The sequence below is a fragment of the Astyanax mexicanus genome, chromosome 7 (genome assembly GCF_023375975.1).
Source record: "Astyanax mexicanus isolate ESR-SI-001 chromosome 7, AstMex3_surface, whole genome shotgun sequence".
NCBI lineage: Eukaryota > Metazoa > Chordata > Actinopteri > Characiformes > Acestrorhamphidae > Astyanax > Astyanax mexicanus.
In genome coordinates this window covers 23441253-23460135 of record NC_064414.1, presented here as the reverse complement: position 1 = coordinate 23460135, position 18883 = coordinate 23441253, and the positions used below count along the sequence as shown (strand labels likewise).

At 38.3% G+C, this 18883-nt stretch overlaps 1 protein-coding gene across 1 annotated transcript in view; it reads right to left on the bottom strand.

Moving 5' to 3' along the window:
- Window positions 1–3688: 3688 nt before the first annotated feature.
- The window catches only part of gabrb1 (gamma-aminobutyric acid type A receptor subunit beta1), a 39789-nt gene continuing 24594 nt past the window's right edge, over window positions 3689–18883 (bottom strand). Inside the window, exons 6-9 of the mRNA XM_007235789.3 lie at window positions 15469–15603; window positions 13528–13680; window positions 10780–11033; window positions 3689–4724 (exon numbers count right to left, since the gene is read on the bottom strand). Of these exons, the coding sequence (XP_007235851.2) occupies window positions 4377–4724; window positions 10780–11033; window positions 13528–13680; window positions 15469–15603 (890 nt within the window). The 3' untranslated portion in view covers window positions 3689–4376. The remainder of the gene's footprint in view (window positions 4725–10779; window positions 11034–13527; window positions 13681–15468; window positions 15604–18883) is intronic.

The window sequence follows — 18883 nt, the reverse complement described above, 5'->3', positions numbered from 1 at the left end:
GTTGAACAAAATTAGCCCAGGAGTGCAGCGATGACTCCTCTTAGAGGTCACAAAGACCCCACAACAACATCCAAAGAACTGCAGAACTCACTTGCCTTAGTTAAGATCAGGATGGCCGGCAAGACAAAAACACTGCTGAGCAAAAAGAATGTAAAGCTCGTCTCAATTTTGCCAGAAAACATTGCGCTGGACCCCTGTGGACTGACGAGACAAAAGTTAAACTTTTTGGAAGGTGAAAATCCCATTACATCTGGTGTAAAAGTAACACTGCATTTCAGAAAAAAAACATCTTACCAACAGTAAAATATAGTGGTGGTAGTGTGGCGATCTGGGGCTGTTTTGCTGCTTCATGACCTGGTAGATTTGCTGTGATAAACAGAACCATGAATTTCACTGTCTACCACTGTCTTCTACTGTCACAGTCCTGAAGAAGAATGTCCGGCCATCTGTTTGCGACCTCAAGCTGAAATGAACTTGGCTTCTGTAGCAGAACTAAATCCAAAACAAACCAGCAAGTCCACCTCTGAATGGCTGGAAAAAAACAAAGTGAAGACTTTGGAGTGGCCTAAAAAAGGCGGTTTATGCTGGAAAATCCTCATATGTTTCACACAGGGCCATATAGGTTTGATTTTTTTCTCCCTTAATAAAAAAATCTTAATTTAAAAACTGCATTTTGTGTTTACTTATGTTGTATTTTACTAATATTTACATTTGTTTGATTATCTGAAACATTTAAGAGTGATAAACATGCAGAAAAAATAAGAAATCAAAAACTTTTTCACACCACTGTATAAGCATGGTAACCTTGTGTTATCCTATAGAAAAGTCAGTTCACTGACACTGCTGCTGTTAAACCATATATAGGATTGATTCAAAGGCACGAATTGAGCCAGAAGAAGTTTCAGCAAGTTGATAAAATCCTTCCTCCATTTCTGACTTTAGCTTTTTTTAGTTTTTGTGGTGAGCCTGGGTACCACGTAAGTCACAGTGCACGTGTTTAAAGCTAAATGTAAAGCTAGGTAGTTACTCAAGTCACAAATTGCCTACAATAACGTACGTGTCTAGCTGAGTGTCCTCTCTGAGGTTATGATGGTTTGTTTCAGTAGCTTGTAGTAGTGTGGTATAGGGGATTGTGATTTACAGAAAAAGTCAAAACATCCCAGTATAAAAGAAAATGATGGTAAAAAAAGGAGATTTTCTCCACCCTCAGGTTTCCTAGCCTTCAGATTTTAGGCAGTAAACAACTTACACAAGGCTGGAGTTTAGGCCTGTCATGATAACTGTTTGTGTATGGACGATACATTGTCCCATTCATAATTGTGATAAACAATATTTTCATTTTAGGACCATTTTATGCAACTGTCAAAATGATATAATAGCATAATAAAGGAACTGAACCCAGTTTAAAGAGCAGTGTACTTGTATTTTATAAGAATATTCAGCTAATGTAATAGAAAAAAAAAACATTTTAAATATCCTAAATAAAAATATTCAAAATAAAATTAAAACTCTATTTTTAATCAAAGACGACATACCATCTAGTTCACATTAATGGGCTTCCCTTGCTGAGAAAATCTCAATGGGTCAATATTAAGATCAGCACAAATGATTAAGGTCATGTTCATATATTGACAATGTAATTATTGCGACAGGCCTAGGCTGGAGGAATTTTACCTATATAAACTTTTGACCTTTTATTAATAGATATATGTGACCTGTTGCAAAAAAAAAAGAAAAGTGTACAATGTACTCATAGACTTTTTCATTAATTCCTGTAAAATACTGTGACATCAAATTTGAATACCTGATTTTGAATGACACAAAATGTATCATGAATTATGTGGAAAGTTTGAACATATTTCCATTAATATACTAATAGATCCCTGTATGCTGCATGCCAGCTGATTTGTCTGTTGTGAAATCCTGGGTACAACAGTTATTAATGTAACTGTGAATGACCTAATAAGTAAGTACTGAACATAGTGCACAAAAAGTGCAAAAGCGCACACGCACACACACAGGCACGCTAACGAGACTCAAAAGCTGTAATGTCCTTTAAGCCTAAAATGATCTCAATCTGTCAATCCTCGTTCACAGTGGGATCTCTGACAACCTGATTCCACTGTGAACGTGCTTGTAAAATACACTCTGATCCACAGCAGAGCAAACTGTTAAAGGCAGGTACATACAGTGCTGCTAGAAAGAGAAGTTTGTGAATCATTTATGACTTTTTGGATTTCTGCATAAGTGTGACCTAATATGTGATCAGATATTCATTATAAGCCATCAAAAGCAAGTCTATTGGGAAAACGTCTGAATTTGGACTTACTTGTGTGCTTATGGCTAAACGATCTGCTGGTACAAGCCAGAATTTATGGATCCATCCATAACAGAAAACCACCTTTGACCAAAGGCAGCAAATTAACTTTAATCCAAGACAATACCAAACCCGTGCTTACCAATTGGGAAAAGGGTTTGAATGCAGTTTTTCTTTTTTGCCAAACAGAACACTATTGACCTTATATTTTACATTCATCTGTCCACAACTAAAAGAGTAAAGGATCTTTTACAGCAAGTGTATTTTTAAAAACTTCAGTTTAAAAAATACAAAAACATTTATTAAAGATGTCTTTCACACTGACCCAGAAACAGAGCTCTGTTATTGTGTTTGGAAATCATAGAAATTAGCAAAAACATGGCAGCAGAACAGCTGATCTTGCTCAGCTGTATATCCTAAACTTTTTATCTTCACAAAGAACCTGAAATCTTGTTAATGAACAGTAGAGGAGTTCTGCAATACTGTAGATTTTAAAAAACACAGTATTGAGTTTTAATAATTATTTTACATGTAAAGATTAGTGGCAGACGGTGGTTGCTTTTGTGTTGTTTAAACTCTGTCCTGATTGGATAAAAATAAAAATATGATTTAAACAATCACAATATATCACTTTGGTTACAGTATCCCAATATATCCCAATATATTCACAATATATTACGCATCATATCTTTAATTACATTCATGTTGCAAGTTCTTGCCAATATACCCTAATGTGTGCCCTAAGGAGCACTCATGTGGGGTGAGGAAACTAAAAACAGCAGAAAAAAAGAAAGTATGAGCAGAGAAATGTGTGACAGCTATGGTTTCTACCCACATTTTACAGAAATCAGAACTCTAAAGTACCTCAGTGTAAAGGTTACACTACATTAAAAATTGCATATTTGAAAAATTAAAAATTGCACATCTGAAAAATCATACTCATTGTAAAAGGGCATTAACTATGCGGCAGAATTTATTTTATTTGTATATTGGCTGCCTTACAGTGGACTGATGAAAACCCAAAACTATTATTTTTCATAAAAATAGATCTGTAACCTTTTTCAGCCTGTTGGACATTTTGTGCATCATTGCATATTTATTTTGTTTTTATTTTTAAACGTACATGATCTGATCATATTTCAGATCAAATTCTGTCAGAAATACAAAACAATTACCTTTGACCCAGGAAAACAATTCAACTCTAGAACGTGATACTGCCACCCCCATGCTTACCAGTTGGGACTAGGTTGCTGTGTTTGAATGTAGTTTTTGTTTTTTGCCAAACAGAAAACTTTTTACTTTATAATATTCACTTATAAGATTCACCTGTCCACAGGACATATTTCCTACTGGCTGCTGATTTTTTGTTGAACTAGTAGTGTAAAGGCTCTTTTACACCAACACTCATTTCAGGTCAAATTCAGGCAAAAATCCAAAAAAAAATGAAAGGATTCACAAACATTCTAGTGGCACTGTATGGTTACATATACATAGCATAAGACCTAACTCTGTGAGATGACTCAAGCTGAAAGTTCTGAAAACACTTTAAAACGCTGCTGAGTTTTAGAGCTTTAGGGTCTTTTTTTCACTATGGTGCATTCATTCATGCACAGTGTGTGAAAAAGTGAATTATTCTCTTTTTGCTACAAAGAAAAGTCCTTTACACACATGCTACCTCTCTGCAACCCACTGTCACATGGAGCAGAGACCATCAATATAAAGTGCTGAATTTCAGTGTTCTATTTAAAACTAGCATTAGCTATACTATCTAGATGGTTCAACAGCTTGTAGAAGGCAGAATAAATGAACCTAAATTGCTTCATTAAAATCGTTTAATTTTTCCTAATTTATATATATATATATATATATATATATATATATATATATATATATATATATATATATATATATGTATTTATTTAATCACTATATAATCCAAGGTATTTACAGAGAAAAAAAGACTACCTTCTGCCTCCTCTGTGACACAGAGTCACAATCAAACTACTGGAGAGAAACCGGGCCAGACCTGATGAGTAGAAGCTGAGTGCACTGCTGCCGTCTAGTGGACGTAGTAAAGCCAGTACACCAGGTTAAAGAAGGTGTATGTGATTGGGAAGATGACACGGGACCACTTGTCGATGGCATTCACGTCCGTCAGGTCCGGGATTTTCACCTTTAGCTGAGCGACCCGCCTCCTTAAGTGGCTCTTCTTGTGTGTGATCGGCCGCTCGAGGGAAGCGGTGGGCCGGCCGTAGAGGTCTCGACCTGTCAGGGGCTTGCGGTACTGGATGCTGGCGCTGTCGAAGGAGAACATGGTGTTGCGAGGGTCTCCGAGACTACCCAGCATTTCAGCCCCAGTGAGGCGCAGGTCGAGGTTCGTGAGGGGAATGTTCCCATGGGCATCCACCTTAAAGAAGGGAAGAAATAAAATAGAACAGAAGACATGCGTTACAATGGAGTCATGGTCAGTAACTACTAATTACTACAAAAAGTAATACTATACGGGCATTACAGATCAATGTGTTCCGATTATATTACAATTGTTGAACTATTATTATAATGTATTGTTGAATTTTATGAAAATACTCGCATAATATAAAAAACACACTAACATTAAAATTGTTTACTTCTTATATAATTATAACAGATATTACGACAAACTACAATGCTACCCTCCAGTGGTCAGGTTTTAAACACAACTAATTTAAAATAGTAAACTAATAGTTTTGTAACAACTGGTAAATTTTGGGTTTATTTGTATTTTATTTCATAAAGTACCTATGTGTTAAAGTGTTTAAAATGATCACATTGTTTAATATGATCAAAATGTTAAAAAGTATAAAGTTCATGGGCTAAAAATGTGTATATAAAATGTTTTAAAATCCTGAGTATGAGACTTGTAAGTTGAAAAGCGTTTTCATTGGCTAAAAGTGTTGTCACTCATTGTTAGAGTCTGCCTTTCCTGTTGATTGGTGCTTTGACAGTAGGGGGGCGGGTTGGACAGGGTGTGTGTGGGGGAGACGGAGATAAACGCAGGATCGGTGAATTAACGGTGAATTTACACTGCTCCGACGCGACAACGCACAGCGACGGATCCCATTCATTTTCAATGGGAAGCTCCGCCTCCGTCAGACGCAGTCGCGCGGTGCATCATGGGTCCGACGCGTCGAGAGCGGGGGATGCGATGCGATGAAAAGTTGAGCCGAGCTGAACTTTATGCAAATGAGTCCGTCCAACGCAATGCGTCTATCCAATCAGAGAGCAGGTGTTGGCCTGTAACGCGTCCTCAGCGCAGCGCATGAAAACATTTTAGTTCCGCTTTCAAGCGTCCAGAGAAGCCTGGAAGAGAAGTTTCAGGCTTCCCTGTTCTTTATAAAATCCCTGCTGATTCACAGGGACTCTGTCAGCGAGGAGAAAGGCTGCTGTGATTGTTGGAGTCTCTGGTGGGTTTTTTAAATATTAATATGTAATTTAATTGGAAAAGTTTGCTTTTGTCCGCTTATATAATGCTCACTAGACAGTGTAATGAAGCTCATTCAAACATTTATATCTATAAAGACACATTTATATTTATTAATTATTGGAAATAATAATAGCTTATATAAAAAAGCATTTCCCATTTATTAAAACGATTCAATTGGACGACGCAGGGAACGCCTTTGTCACGCCCACATGCGACCGGTTGGAGGGGGGTAGTGCGACCGTGTGCGTTGTCGCGTCGGAGCAGTGTAAATTCACCGTTACACTGCTCCGACGCGACAACGCACAGCGACGGATCCCATTCATTTTCAATGGGAAGCGCCGCCTCCGTCAGACGCATTCGCGCGGTGCATCATGGGTCCGATGCGTCGAGAGCGGGGGATGCGATGCGATGAAAAGTTGAGCCGAGCTGAACTTTATGCAAATGAATCCGTCCAACGCGATGCGTCTGTCCAATCAGAGACCAGGTGTTGGCCTGATACGTGTCTGCAGCGCAGTGTCTGAAAACATTTAGTTCCGCTTTCAAGCGTCCAGAGAAGCCTGGAAGAGAAGTTTCAGGCTTCCCTGTGCTTTATAAAATCCCTGCTGATTTACAGGGACTCTGTCAGCGAGGAGAAAGGCTGCTGTGATTTTTGGAGTCTCTGGTGGGTTTTTAAAATATTAATATGTAATTTAATTGGAAAAGTTTGCTTTTTTCAGCTTATATACTGCTCACTAGACAGTGTAATGAAGCTCATTCAAACATTTATATCTATAAAGACACATTTATATTTATTAATTATTGGAAATAATAATAGCTTATATAAAAAGCATTTCCCATTTATTAAAACGATTCAATTGGACGACGCAGGGAAAGCCTTTGTCACGCCCACATGCGACCGGTTGGAGGGGGGTAGTGCGACCGTGTGCGTTGTCGCGTCGGAGCAGTGTAAATTCACCGTAACGGTGAATTTACACTGCTCCGACGCGACAACGCACACGGTCGCACTACCCCCCTATTCACCGTAACGGTGAATTTACACTGCTCCGACGCGACAACGCACAGCGACGGATCCCATTCATTTTCAATGGGAAGCGCCGCCTCCGTCAGACGCAGTCGCGCGGTGCATCATGGGTCCGACGCGTCGAGAGCGGGGGATGCGATGCGATGAAAAGTTGAGCCGAGCTGAACTTTATGCAAATTAGTCCGTCCAACGCAATGCGTCTATCCAATCAGAGAGCAGGTGTTGGCCTGTAACGCGTCCTCAGCGCAGCGCATGAAAACATTTTAGTTCCGCTTTCAAGCGTCCAGAGAAGCCTGGAAGAGAAGTTTCAGGCTTCCATGTTCTTTATAAAATCCCTGCTGATTCACAGGGACTCTGTCAGCGAGGAGAAAGGCTGCTGTGATTGTTGGAGTCTCTGGTGGGTTTTTAAAATATTAATATGTAATTTAATTGGAAAAGTTTGCTTTTTTCAGCTTATATACTGCTCACTAGACAGTGTAATGAAGCTCATTCAAACATTTATATCTATAAAGACACATTTATATTTATTAAGTATTGGAAATAATAATAGCTTATATAAAAAGCATTTCCCATTTATTAAAACGATTTAATTGGACGACGCAGGGAAAGCCTTTGTCACGCCCACATGCGACCGGTTGGAGGGGGGTAGTGCGACCATGTGCGTTTTCGCGTCGGAGCAGTGTAAATTCACCGTCACGGTGAATTTACACTGCTTCGTCGCGTCAACGCACAGCGACGGATCCCATTCATTTTCAATGGGAAGCGCCGCCTCCGTCAGATGCAGTCACGTGGTGCATCATGGGTCCGATGCGTCGCGAGCAGGGGATGCGATGCGATGAAAAGTTGAGCTCGGCTCAACTTTATGCAAATGAATCCGTCCAACGCGATGCGTCTATCCAATCAGAGAGCAGGTGTTGGCCTGTAACGAGTCCTCAGCGCAGCGCATGAAAACATTTTAGTTCCGCTTTCAAGCGTCCAGAGAAGCCTGGAAGAGAAGTTTCAGGCTTCCCTGTTCTTTATAAAATCCCTGCTGATTCACAGGGACTCTGTCAGCGAGGAGAAAGGCTGCTGTGATTGTTGGAGTCTCTGGTGGGTTTTTAAAATATTAATATGTAATTTAATTGAAAAAGTTTGCTTTTGTCAGCTTATATACTGCGCACTAGACAGTGTAATAAAGCTCATTCAAACATACATTTATTATTAATTATTGTAAATAATAATAGATTATATAAAAGCATTTTCCATTTATTAAAACGATTTAATTGGACGATGCAGGGAACGCCTTTGTCGCGCCCACATGCGACCAGTTGGAGGGGGGTAGTGTGACCATGTGTGTTGTCGCGACAGAGCAGTGTAAATTCACCGTAAATTCACCGTCAGACTTCCTCCGGCAACGCTGGATTTCCCCCTTTCATGGACCCGAGTAAGCCAAGTGTTTTTTCTGGCGCGAAAGAGCGCGAAGCGGCCATTTAGTTTGAGGCAACAACGTTCACACTGCAGTGATTCAGGCCTGCAACGTACACACTGACACACACTAAACAAAATGGGGTACCCTGCATTTATTTGTTTTGTTAATAATTCTAAACCTAAGTTAGCTATTTGAAAAGGGTTATTGAGTGTGGGCCCACAATAATTCAGTTTGATAATTAATATAAGGCTGAGTAATATTTGAGAACTACAATGTGTACTATATATATATATATATATATATATATATATATATATATATATATATATACATATACTTTTTTTATACATATTTATTTTATTTTGTTTGTTGTATGTACTGTTCTGTGAATAGAAATTTCGGATATAAACAACTGAGTTAGGAGAACTCCAGTAAGTTCTGGTTTTGCTGTTTTTTAAATAAATATACCAGCTAAAGCTTCAGTTGTTTACTTTTTATTACTAGGATAAGCTGCGTTTTATTTGAAGGTTGAAGTTATATATAATAGTCACAAAAGTTAAGTAATTACAATTCTGACTGAGTGAATGTTTTACATTAATCCCATATTATATAAACATTATTTAACAGCTCATTAATTATACTATAGAGCACAAACTCACCTAACTCATATAGCACAGCCTAAAGCTAAGGCGGCGCTACATTATGTTCCGATTATATTGAAAATGTTGAACTCAAATTTTACAAATATGCTCTCATAGTATAAAAACACACACTAACATATAAAAAAGGTTTACTTATTCCATAGACTGTGTATAGCTGGACAGAGCATCGTCTCTTAAAAGTGAAGCCACCACAGGTCGGGCGCCCCCTGCTGTTCGGCTGCAGAAAGCTGTGTAACTCCACCCATCCCCATAGGTTTCAATGGCAAAACAGACAACTTTCAATCACGTTTTTTTCTAATATACTGTAATTCTACCTCCTTTATTTAAGTGCAGCAGCTAGTGTAACCTCTGCTTATATTGTCAAATTTTTATATCCCCACAGAATTCGGTTTTTAAAACTTTATTCGGCTCTATTCAAAAAAGGTGTGGTTGTGGTGAAAGGGCTGCTTATGGGCGGGACCAATAACAGACCGTCAGCTCCGCTCCGCCCCGCTCTGCAGTCTGTGACCACGAGGCAGACTTTGGAAGATTTTGGCTTCATTTTCATTGAATGAATGGGAACGGCGACACGGCGTCCATCTTTATATACAGTCTATGACTTATTCAATTGTAACAGATATTACGACAAACTACAATGCTGTCCTCTAGTGGTCAGGTTTTAAATACAACTAAATAAAAATAGTAAACTAATCATTTTAAAATCTATACTGTCTTTAAAAATCAAAAACAAAATATGGCGATATTTCAGTATACCAACTGTTAATTACACACCTAGGTCCTGAGAGATTCTGCATTAAGACAGTTAACTAATGATGACTGTAAGACAACTATGCAGTCCAGAAACAATAATTCAGTATGTCAAATACTGGTTAATGTAAACCGAATGAGCATTTTTCCTAAGGTTGACCTTCAATTACTCCAAAATGCTACAGTAAGATCACCTGATACTTTAATACCTGATATCGTTAATAGTATAGAAAGGGTTCTTTACAGATTATTATATATAATATATATATATATATATATATATATTATATATATATTATATATAACAGATAATTGGGGTCATTAGTGTTGTGATATGAACCCTTTAATTTTCTCATTTTATAGGAGTTTGAATTCTGGTCTATATACAACTAAATAGGCAATTTATCTTTTTGCCATCCCATTATTATTATAAAATTCCTACAATTCTATCAGTAATAATCATTAAACATAAATGATTAATACTAAGTGGTTTTCAAAATATTAGTGGTTTATTTGATGACACTTTGATTTTCGTCTTTAATAAGACTTTGCGGTCTATACATTATGTAATGTTTAAATATATAGAGGATTTAATCTGAAGACAGATGTAGCTTAATTTTAGTAAGAGAAAGGTCTGTGTTTCCAAAATGTTATGCTGCAAATAGAAAGTTGATTATACTTGGTTAAATTATTTTTATTGAGCTGTAAAGCTTGTTTTTTTTGAATGCGCAAGCAGCATCTTCCCCACCTCCGCTGTGCCCACGGCTATTCTAAAACACAGTTTAGTCTCAAGCTCCAGCTTTTGCACAGTTTCATCTTTGTCTTGAGGAAATAGGTTACTTTTGTATTGCTTATATCTGTTAACATGCTTTAACTATGTTCAGTATAAACATAGTTATAAACACGTTGTTACTATGATTAGTATTATTATTATTATAATATCAGCATCTAAATAGATGTTGAAATAAGTATCAGTACAACATAGTAACTGCATTTCCAGGTTCAGGTGATCCACAGTGACACAATTCATCACTTTCACTGTACTTTCACTGGTTAGCAAACGTTACAATTCAAGTAAAAACATATTGTTTATTTATTTATCTATTTATTTATTTTTGTATTTTAAAGACCATATTTGTTTTGTGTATCTACAGCTCTTACCACTTGGACTTTGTTGCACTCTAGCCTGCTCTTCTCATTGTTGCTCTTGGCAGCTTTTTCTGCCACTTTCTTCTGTAGATGTGGACCTCGTCCGAAAAAAATGTAGTTGACAAACGCATACTCCAGCAGGGCCAAAAACACAAACACAAAGCAGCCCATCAGGTAGATATCTATGGCCTTCACATAAGGGATCTTTGGCAGTGTCTCTCGCAGATGAGTGTTAATGGTGGTCATGGTCAGAACAGTGGTGATTCCTGTAGAGATACAGTAAGAATACATCAATATTTTTAGATGTTGCTGCTTTCCCAGGCAGTATAAAATTATCATAGGTCATAAAACACTAGAGAATGTCTCTTGAATAATCATATTTTGTATTTTTTAATCAATTTCACATTTATGTTTGTAAGCAGATTTAAGTAGATTAGTAGAGCGCCTGGCTTTGCATAAAGAACTGACAACTGACAAAACATAAAGTATAGGAGGAGAACAGAATAGAATGTAAAGTGTATGTGTATGATCTAAAATAATGAATTAACTAATTAATAACTAATTAAATAAAAATCTCAAAAAATGGTTTTACAGGAATTTACAGGATAATAGCAAAGCCATCTTAATTTTCAGTGGAAGTCATTGTAAAAAATAATCCAAGTAATTGAAGGTTCTATTGGTTAATTACATTACATTACATTACATTACATTTGGCAGACGCTTTTGTCCAAAGCGACTTACAATAGTCAAGTACAATGTAAAATAAGTTTAAAGGAAAAACATCTTTGGATAGGGATAAAAGGAGGTCAAAGGGGAATAATAGGATAGAGGAGTGAAGGAGGGGAAGAAGGAAATGAGGTTAGAATTAGTTAGTTTGTTAGAGGTGTTAGGAGAGTAAGTGCTCTTTGAAGAGCTCTGTCTTCAGGAGTCTCTTAAAGATAGTGAGAGATTCTCCTGATCTGGTAGTGGAGGGTAGTTTGTTCCACCATTGGGGAACTCTGTATGAGAACAGTCTGGATTGCTTTGTGTGAATGTTTGTGCAGAGATTGAGTGATCTTCAGGTGAGAACGACAGGTATAGCTGGGTGTCATCAGCAAAGCAATGGTAGGAAAATCCGTGTGAGCGGATAACCTGACCAAGAGAGGTGGTGTATATGGAGAAGAGAAGGGGTCCCAGTACCGAACCTTGGGGAACCCCAGTGGATAAGGAGCGGGCTGAGGACAGCTGTCCTTGCCACGACACCTTGAACAAGCGCCCAGTGAGGTATGATCTGAACCATGACAGCACATTATCTGCGATCCCCATGTTTGAGAGTATAGTTAGGAGGAAGTCATGGTTGACTGTGTCAAATGCGGCCGAGAGGTCCAGCAGAATGAACAATGAGGACTGACCTGCAGCTCTGGCAGTTTTCAACGCTTCAGTCACAGACAACAGAGCCGTCTCGGTAGAGTGTCCTTTTTTGACCCCAGATTGGTTCTGGTCCAGAAGGTCATTCTGGGAGAGGAAGCCAGAGACCTGATTTAAAACTGCTCTTTCTAGTGTTTTAGAGAGAAAGGGTAGCAGTGAGACCGGTCTGTAGTTGTCAACCTGGGCGGGGTTGAGAGAAGGCTTTTTAAGCAGTGGTGTCACATGTGCTTGTTTGAAAGCAGTTGGGAAAACACCAGAAGTTAAAGAGGCATTGATCGTGTGAGTGATAGCCGGAATGATTGCAGGTGCGATAGTTTGCAGTAGGTTTGAAGGAATTGGGTCAAGCGGACACGTAGTAGGACGGCTACGTGTTAGGAGAGCCAGTGTCTCGTTCTCAGTGAATTAACCAATTAAATTGGTTAATTTATCATGGGATGTGGATTTTACATTACATTACATTGTATTTAGCTGACACTTTTATCCTAAGTGACTTACAAATTATGAGGTACATAAGCAATAGAGGACATAAAAAAGGGTCTAAAGAGGCCAAACTGGTAATAATAGGATAGAGGAAGAAAGGAGAAAGAAGAAAGAACAGAGAAGGGGTTGAAGGGAACTAGACTAGAAGTAGTTAGCTTGTTAAAGGTGTTAGTAGAGTATGTGCTCTTTGAAGAGCTTTGTTTTCAGGAGGTTCTTGAAGTTCGTGAGGCACACTCCTGCTCTGGTAGCAGTAGGTAGCTTGTTGTTCCAACATTGGGGAACTAGAGGGAGGAGTCATCAACATAGTCATCACCTTGTAGGCGATCGTAAGGGCTTTGAATTTAATGTGAGGAGCTGCTGTTGGAGTAGTGCGATAACATATGCTCGTTTTGGCTGGTTGAAGAGCAATGCTGCTGCATTCTGGGCCATCTGTAGTAGCTTTACAACACAGGCTGGGAGAGTTAATGGCTGTGGTGAAGTTGTGTTGAATAGACTGTTTTGCTCAAAGAACCAGTACTTTATTCTTGGACAGTTAGTTGGTTTTAAGGTGGTGTTCATTCATCCATGAGGGAATATCTGAGAAGCACTCCAATATCCAGGCCCAGAAAGGTGGTGTAGATGGAAAAGAGAAATGGTCCCAGAACCAAGCCCTGGGGAACCCCAGTGGATAGTAAGTGGGATTAGAACAGCTGTCTATGATAAAAAACAACTGCCAAAAAGTGAAAAATAGCACAATGTTTTGGTGTGACACTGACATTACATACAATAGCCCTATTGCTCACTATCAAAGCACTAATATCTCATAGATGAAGTTCTAGTGTGATACATTGTACTGTTGCTTCAAATACAAAGAGACACACAGTGCATACACACCTAGAGCTACCCGTGCTGCAGAGGCATCATAGTTGATCCAGAAAGAAACCCAGGAAAGGATGGTGATGAGGTTTGAGGGCATGTAGGTCTGCAGGATGAAATATCCTATGTTTCTCTTCAGTTTAAAACTCAGAGACAGGCGAGGGTATGATCCTGGGAGAGAAAGGATATTATATCTGTGGGGCGCATTCACAGCAAACACGAGCTGACACCCTTTTCAACAGTGTAGACAGATTTTATCTGAATCATTCATGGCTCTTCTGTAGTCATGAATGAGTCCTACCAAATAATAATAAAATATATATATACATATACTTTGTAGGCCATAACTAACAGAGATTCAATTAAAAAATAATGCATACATTACTGTTCATTACGTTTTTATATATATATTATACACAAAAAAAAGATATATATATTTTTATATACACAGTATAACAGTGCAGGACCTGCACGGTAGACTGATTATACACACGATTATATACTTCTGCATTTTCCTTTTTGAATACTATTAATGTATTGCCACAATAATATATACATATTTTGGATGTGTTCTAATAGTTTTAATCTTATACATTTTAAGTGATGCATTTGTATTTGCAATTGTTACTTGATACAATAATAGAAATGTCATAAATCATTCCAAATCCACATAATCACTGCCATCACTGGCTTTGATGAAGCTCCTCATCATTGACTGAATTAAGCGATCAAGCTGATCTTATAAGTAAGACCACGCTGCTCCCATTCTGACTTTCACTGAGAACTTTACACTGCTTTCTGTAGTAACTTCAATAAACTATATTGTACTTTTACTTTTAGTACATGAGTAGTACGTTTAAGCAATAATACACTTGATTTTCGTGTTATAATGTGTAATACAGGCACTGCTGTGTTGCGGACGCAGATCAGCAGTGCCAATATTACACATTATATCACAGTTAGTTTCGACCCTGTAATGTGATTGGCTGAGAGGCGTTTTATGAGTGACATTATTAGCCGATAATGCACTGTAACCGAAGCTCTCCATGTATTACTCCGCCACATACAGGTGCTGTTTATTGAAAGATTTTGAATTAAAGAGGATGAGAAAATAGGATCTGTTTGATTATAAAAACTCTGCGAGTTAAAATAGTTTCATTGCTGCTCTGTTTGTAGCTGCACTGTTTGAATTGAAAGTGCTGCATCGTTGCTAGGTTACCTGCATGTGGAGGAGTAATACATGGAGAGCTTTGGTTACAGTGCATTACCGGCTGATACCGGCACTAACGGTCGGAACTAACTGTGGTATATTTTTTTGATAGAGCACTTAAACTTTTACTTAAGTCTGAGTCTCTAGTATTTTATACATCTCTGAAGATAAATGATTAAAATGCAAAACATACATATATGAAAAAGAATGTTTGAAATTTGTATATATTTACGAGATATTTATGAAAATACATTTAGTATAGTTGAAATATAATACCTAGGTTACATCAATATTCAATGCCCTCTAAATAATATATTATTCTCCCATTAATAAAATTCTTACATTTTTTGGACCAATAAAAAACCTGTATGTGCACACACACTTCAATTTCCAGAGGTATTTGCCTACTAATTATCCCCCATGTTTCATTACTAGTGATCCAAAATGATATCTGTATTAGCATATAGTTATTTAAAAAGTAACTGCACTATATCTTTTGTAAAATGCATATATTTATTTAAGAAAAACTGCATATTAAACAGAAAATCAAATATATATACATATATATATATTATATTGGATCGGGACTCTGTATTGGCAGATACTCAAATGGCTCTGCAGCAACACAATGTTATTAGGAACACCCCTAGATAAAATATACAATTTCTCTACAATACTAACTGAATAATTATTGCAGTTTATTATGCAAATTATGCAACATAAACATGAAGCAGTGTTAACATGTTTACCTGTGGCAAACACCACCTTCTTAGATAGAGTTTTATAGTCAATAATGGAGAACTGTGGCAGCTCAATGTTGTCCACTCCTGTTACTGAACTTCCTTCCTGCCAATAAAACTCAATGTCATCTGTTGTGTAGCCATCTGAGAAAAAGAGAGAGAAAGAGAGAGTAGGATGAGAGAGGGAGGGAGAAAGAGAGAGGTACAGACTGACATATACTTCTTGTATTGTGTAAACATGAATAATATGGTCTAAAATCAATTCATAAAACTGTCAACATGTACATAACTTGTGTCACAATTTGTAGCCCTGTTACATACCTTATTTCAGAGAATTTAAACTGCTTGGCATTATGAATTTTAGACTTTGATGTATATATTCTACCTAACCGTGTGTATGAGGTCCCTGCTCAGTGCGCCTGTTACACTTTCAGGAATAGACAGAGAGAGAGAGAGAGAGAGAGAGGTGCCAGTCACCCGTTCCCACACTTCTTCTCGTCTCAGCACTAAATCAGTGTGTGATTGCACACTGCTGAAACAGTGGGAACAGCTCTGTGAGAACTCCTCATTCAAGCTGAACTGATGGGATTTTCCCTCCCCGTAGAGTTTCGCACTTATCTAAAGAAGACCACAGTGCTCAAGCACATTACAGCTTAATTATGGGACAGAGGCTCATTATATTCCTCCCTCCTTCTTCTACCTCATCCTCTTTTGTTACAGAGTAATGCATGCACTTGGTGACAGCAGAGTGACCGAGGCTGAAATTCTATTACTACATGTTCAGAACTTTGGCGGACTGGTATTTTTAACGTGCAGCACTTCTGCACATCTCAGCAGAGGAAACTGACCTGCTCGTACACAATGTGAATGTGTGTGAGCAGGTAATTCATATGGAATAGAACTGTTATTCTGTTTATTGTTGATGCACAGTTAGATTTGCACACTGTAGCGTTTGTGTGTGTGTGTGTGTGTAACGAGCGGGGGCTGGTAAGGTATCTCTGATTAGTGATTGTCAGGGTTTTTATCAGTTAGTGGCACACCTGTGTTTTTTTGCAGCCAAGATAGCAACCCACCAGAAATTTACCTGAACACACCTCACATCCAGACCACCACGCCCACAAGTGTAGATAACAGACTGTTAGCGGAGTGTAAGATAGCATTAAAGGTGTGTTTTGCTAAAATCCACTTTCACCATCCTGTGGTGGATTTTTACTTTCTGGACCTGGACTACCCACCTCTGGGTGCAACTATATTTTACATAGGATCTCCAGTGGATTGGGCATTTTACAGAGACTCTAAGACTAGGTCAGTGGCTGAACTGCACTTAGCAGGGCATTACATATTTTGTAAATTAACATATGGCGTTGCAAAGATTGTTATTAGTGTAGAAATGTCTTTATTTTAAAACATTTCTAACAGTTGTCTGCCTCCTGGTGTTGCAGTGATGTTCGACAATCAGAAGGGATATGTTTACATGTATGAATATTCATGAGTAAGAGCTGAAATCTCAACCCCCCAAACTTCTCCACCCGAATAAAGCGGTGTTATACCAGATCACTAGAGCACTTTTTTTTTTTCCAGAAAAAACAGCTCACATGGCATTCATTTATATCAGGGACCACAACTAGACATTTTAAAATAAATGAAAAAACAATGGAATGAGACCTTTAAGCATTGTGATGCACCTTGTGCAAGGTGTAAAATAGGGTCCCATGTTTTTAACAGGCATGTCAGTGTAAAGCTTTACATTAATAAAAAAACATTTTTAGCTCTGAGGTAAATGGAAACTGTGGACGTTTCTCATTTAACACCTTTGAGATGAACTGGAGAGGTGCTCCAGTTCTTTATTAAAAGTTTTTTTGCGGCTGAATGCAATTAAATCCTGACAACAATGTTCAAGTATCTAATTAATGTGAATTAGTGGATCAGCACAAATCAGATTAAAACAGCAGCAGTTTGATTTCACATCTATAGGCTTTCACTGCAGGTTCACGTGAATTCATTGTGCGAGAGAATGATGAACATGGTGGTGGTGCGGTTTTCTCCCACATGTAGCGATTTGTGTTTCTGATCGCTGACATGACAGAACCCTCACAGCGCTACAGCTGTCTGCCCAGCAGAGCGCACGTCCAATTATAACCACTGTCCATCAGCCACAGAGAGAGAGAGAGTGATGTAGAGAGAGAGAGACATCAGATAGCACAGCTGCTCTCTCTGCAGGTATCGCAAACTATAAAAGACACATTATACTAACGTGACCCGACGGTAAAGCGGGGTTTGCACACGCAAAAGCAACAGCTTGTTTCCCCCTGGGAGGAGAACGTCAGGAGAGAATGCAGTGCTTACATGGCATGTTGCATTTTGCTGCCTAAAACAGAAATAATGGAAAGTTGAGCGGAGGCAGAGACTAGTATTCCACTAGATTTGTGAAGACAGTAGACAGATTCAGAGCATATGGCCACTGCCATGCGGGTTCTGGCCCAGTTTGTTCACTGGTGTGAGAGCAGTGGGGGACGAGCTCTTCTCAGGCTGCTCTCTGGATATGGGACGGCGTGATGGAGGCTGATTGAGCGGACACTTTGCAGCGCTGGGAGCTTGGCACGCAGGTGGAATCTATTATTAACGCCGGGCTGCTGCCGAGGGGCCGCTCTGCATTAGCGCCGCTGCACTGCTGAGCTCCAGGTTTCTAATAGAAAGAAGCTAGACACTCACTCGCAGAATCTCATTCCCTCCTGCCATTTTATTCCTACTTCATGTCTTCTCTTTTATTCTCATGGATTATATTATATTATATCATTATTATATCATGGAATATAAGTTTGGCCAAAGACATGGCCAGACGTTAATGATAGAGAGTAACCTATTTTATGGGTTTAATTTACCTGATGTTAGAGTTTGTGTGTTTAAATCAGGCGCTCACATGTCCCAGGAAGACCAAGTTTCCAGCAGCATTATTTTTTTTTGTTGGGACATCACCTGCTAAGAATTACCTGATTTTCTAATCATTTTTCTGCTTTTTTCGTGATGTTGTATGTTGTAAAATTAAAGAAGGGTTCCAAAACTTGTCATACAGTGTATACCCAATGTTAGTGATGGTGTCACTAATTTTAACTTTAGTGTTCTAGGGTTAAATTGGAAAATATAAACATAACATATTCAATCTTTCACTGCTTTTGCACACAAAATATATATGTTTTCTATGTATATTAAATTAAATTAATAAACAGGAACTATTATCTACTGTAGACAAAGCCCATCTAAAGAAGGCCTTTTTTAATTATGAACTTTGTTAAGAACCTGTTAACCAAATGAGCAACGTGAGTGTTTGGAGCTTTAGAGAAACTTATTACCATGCAGATCATAAAAGGGTAATTCAAACTTGTCTACATGCCCTTTTATTTTTTGTGACTTTAATAAGTGTAAA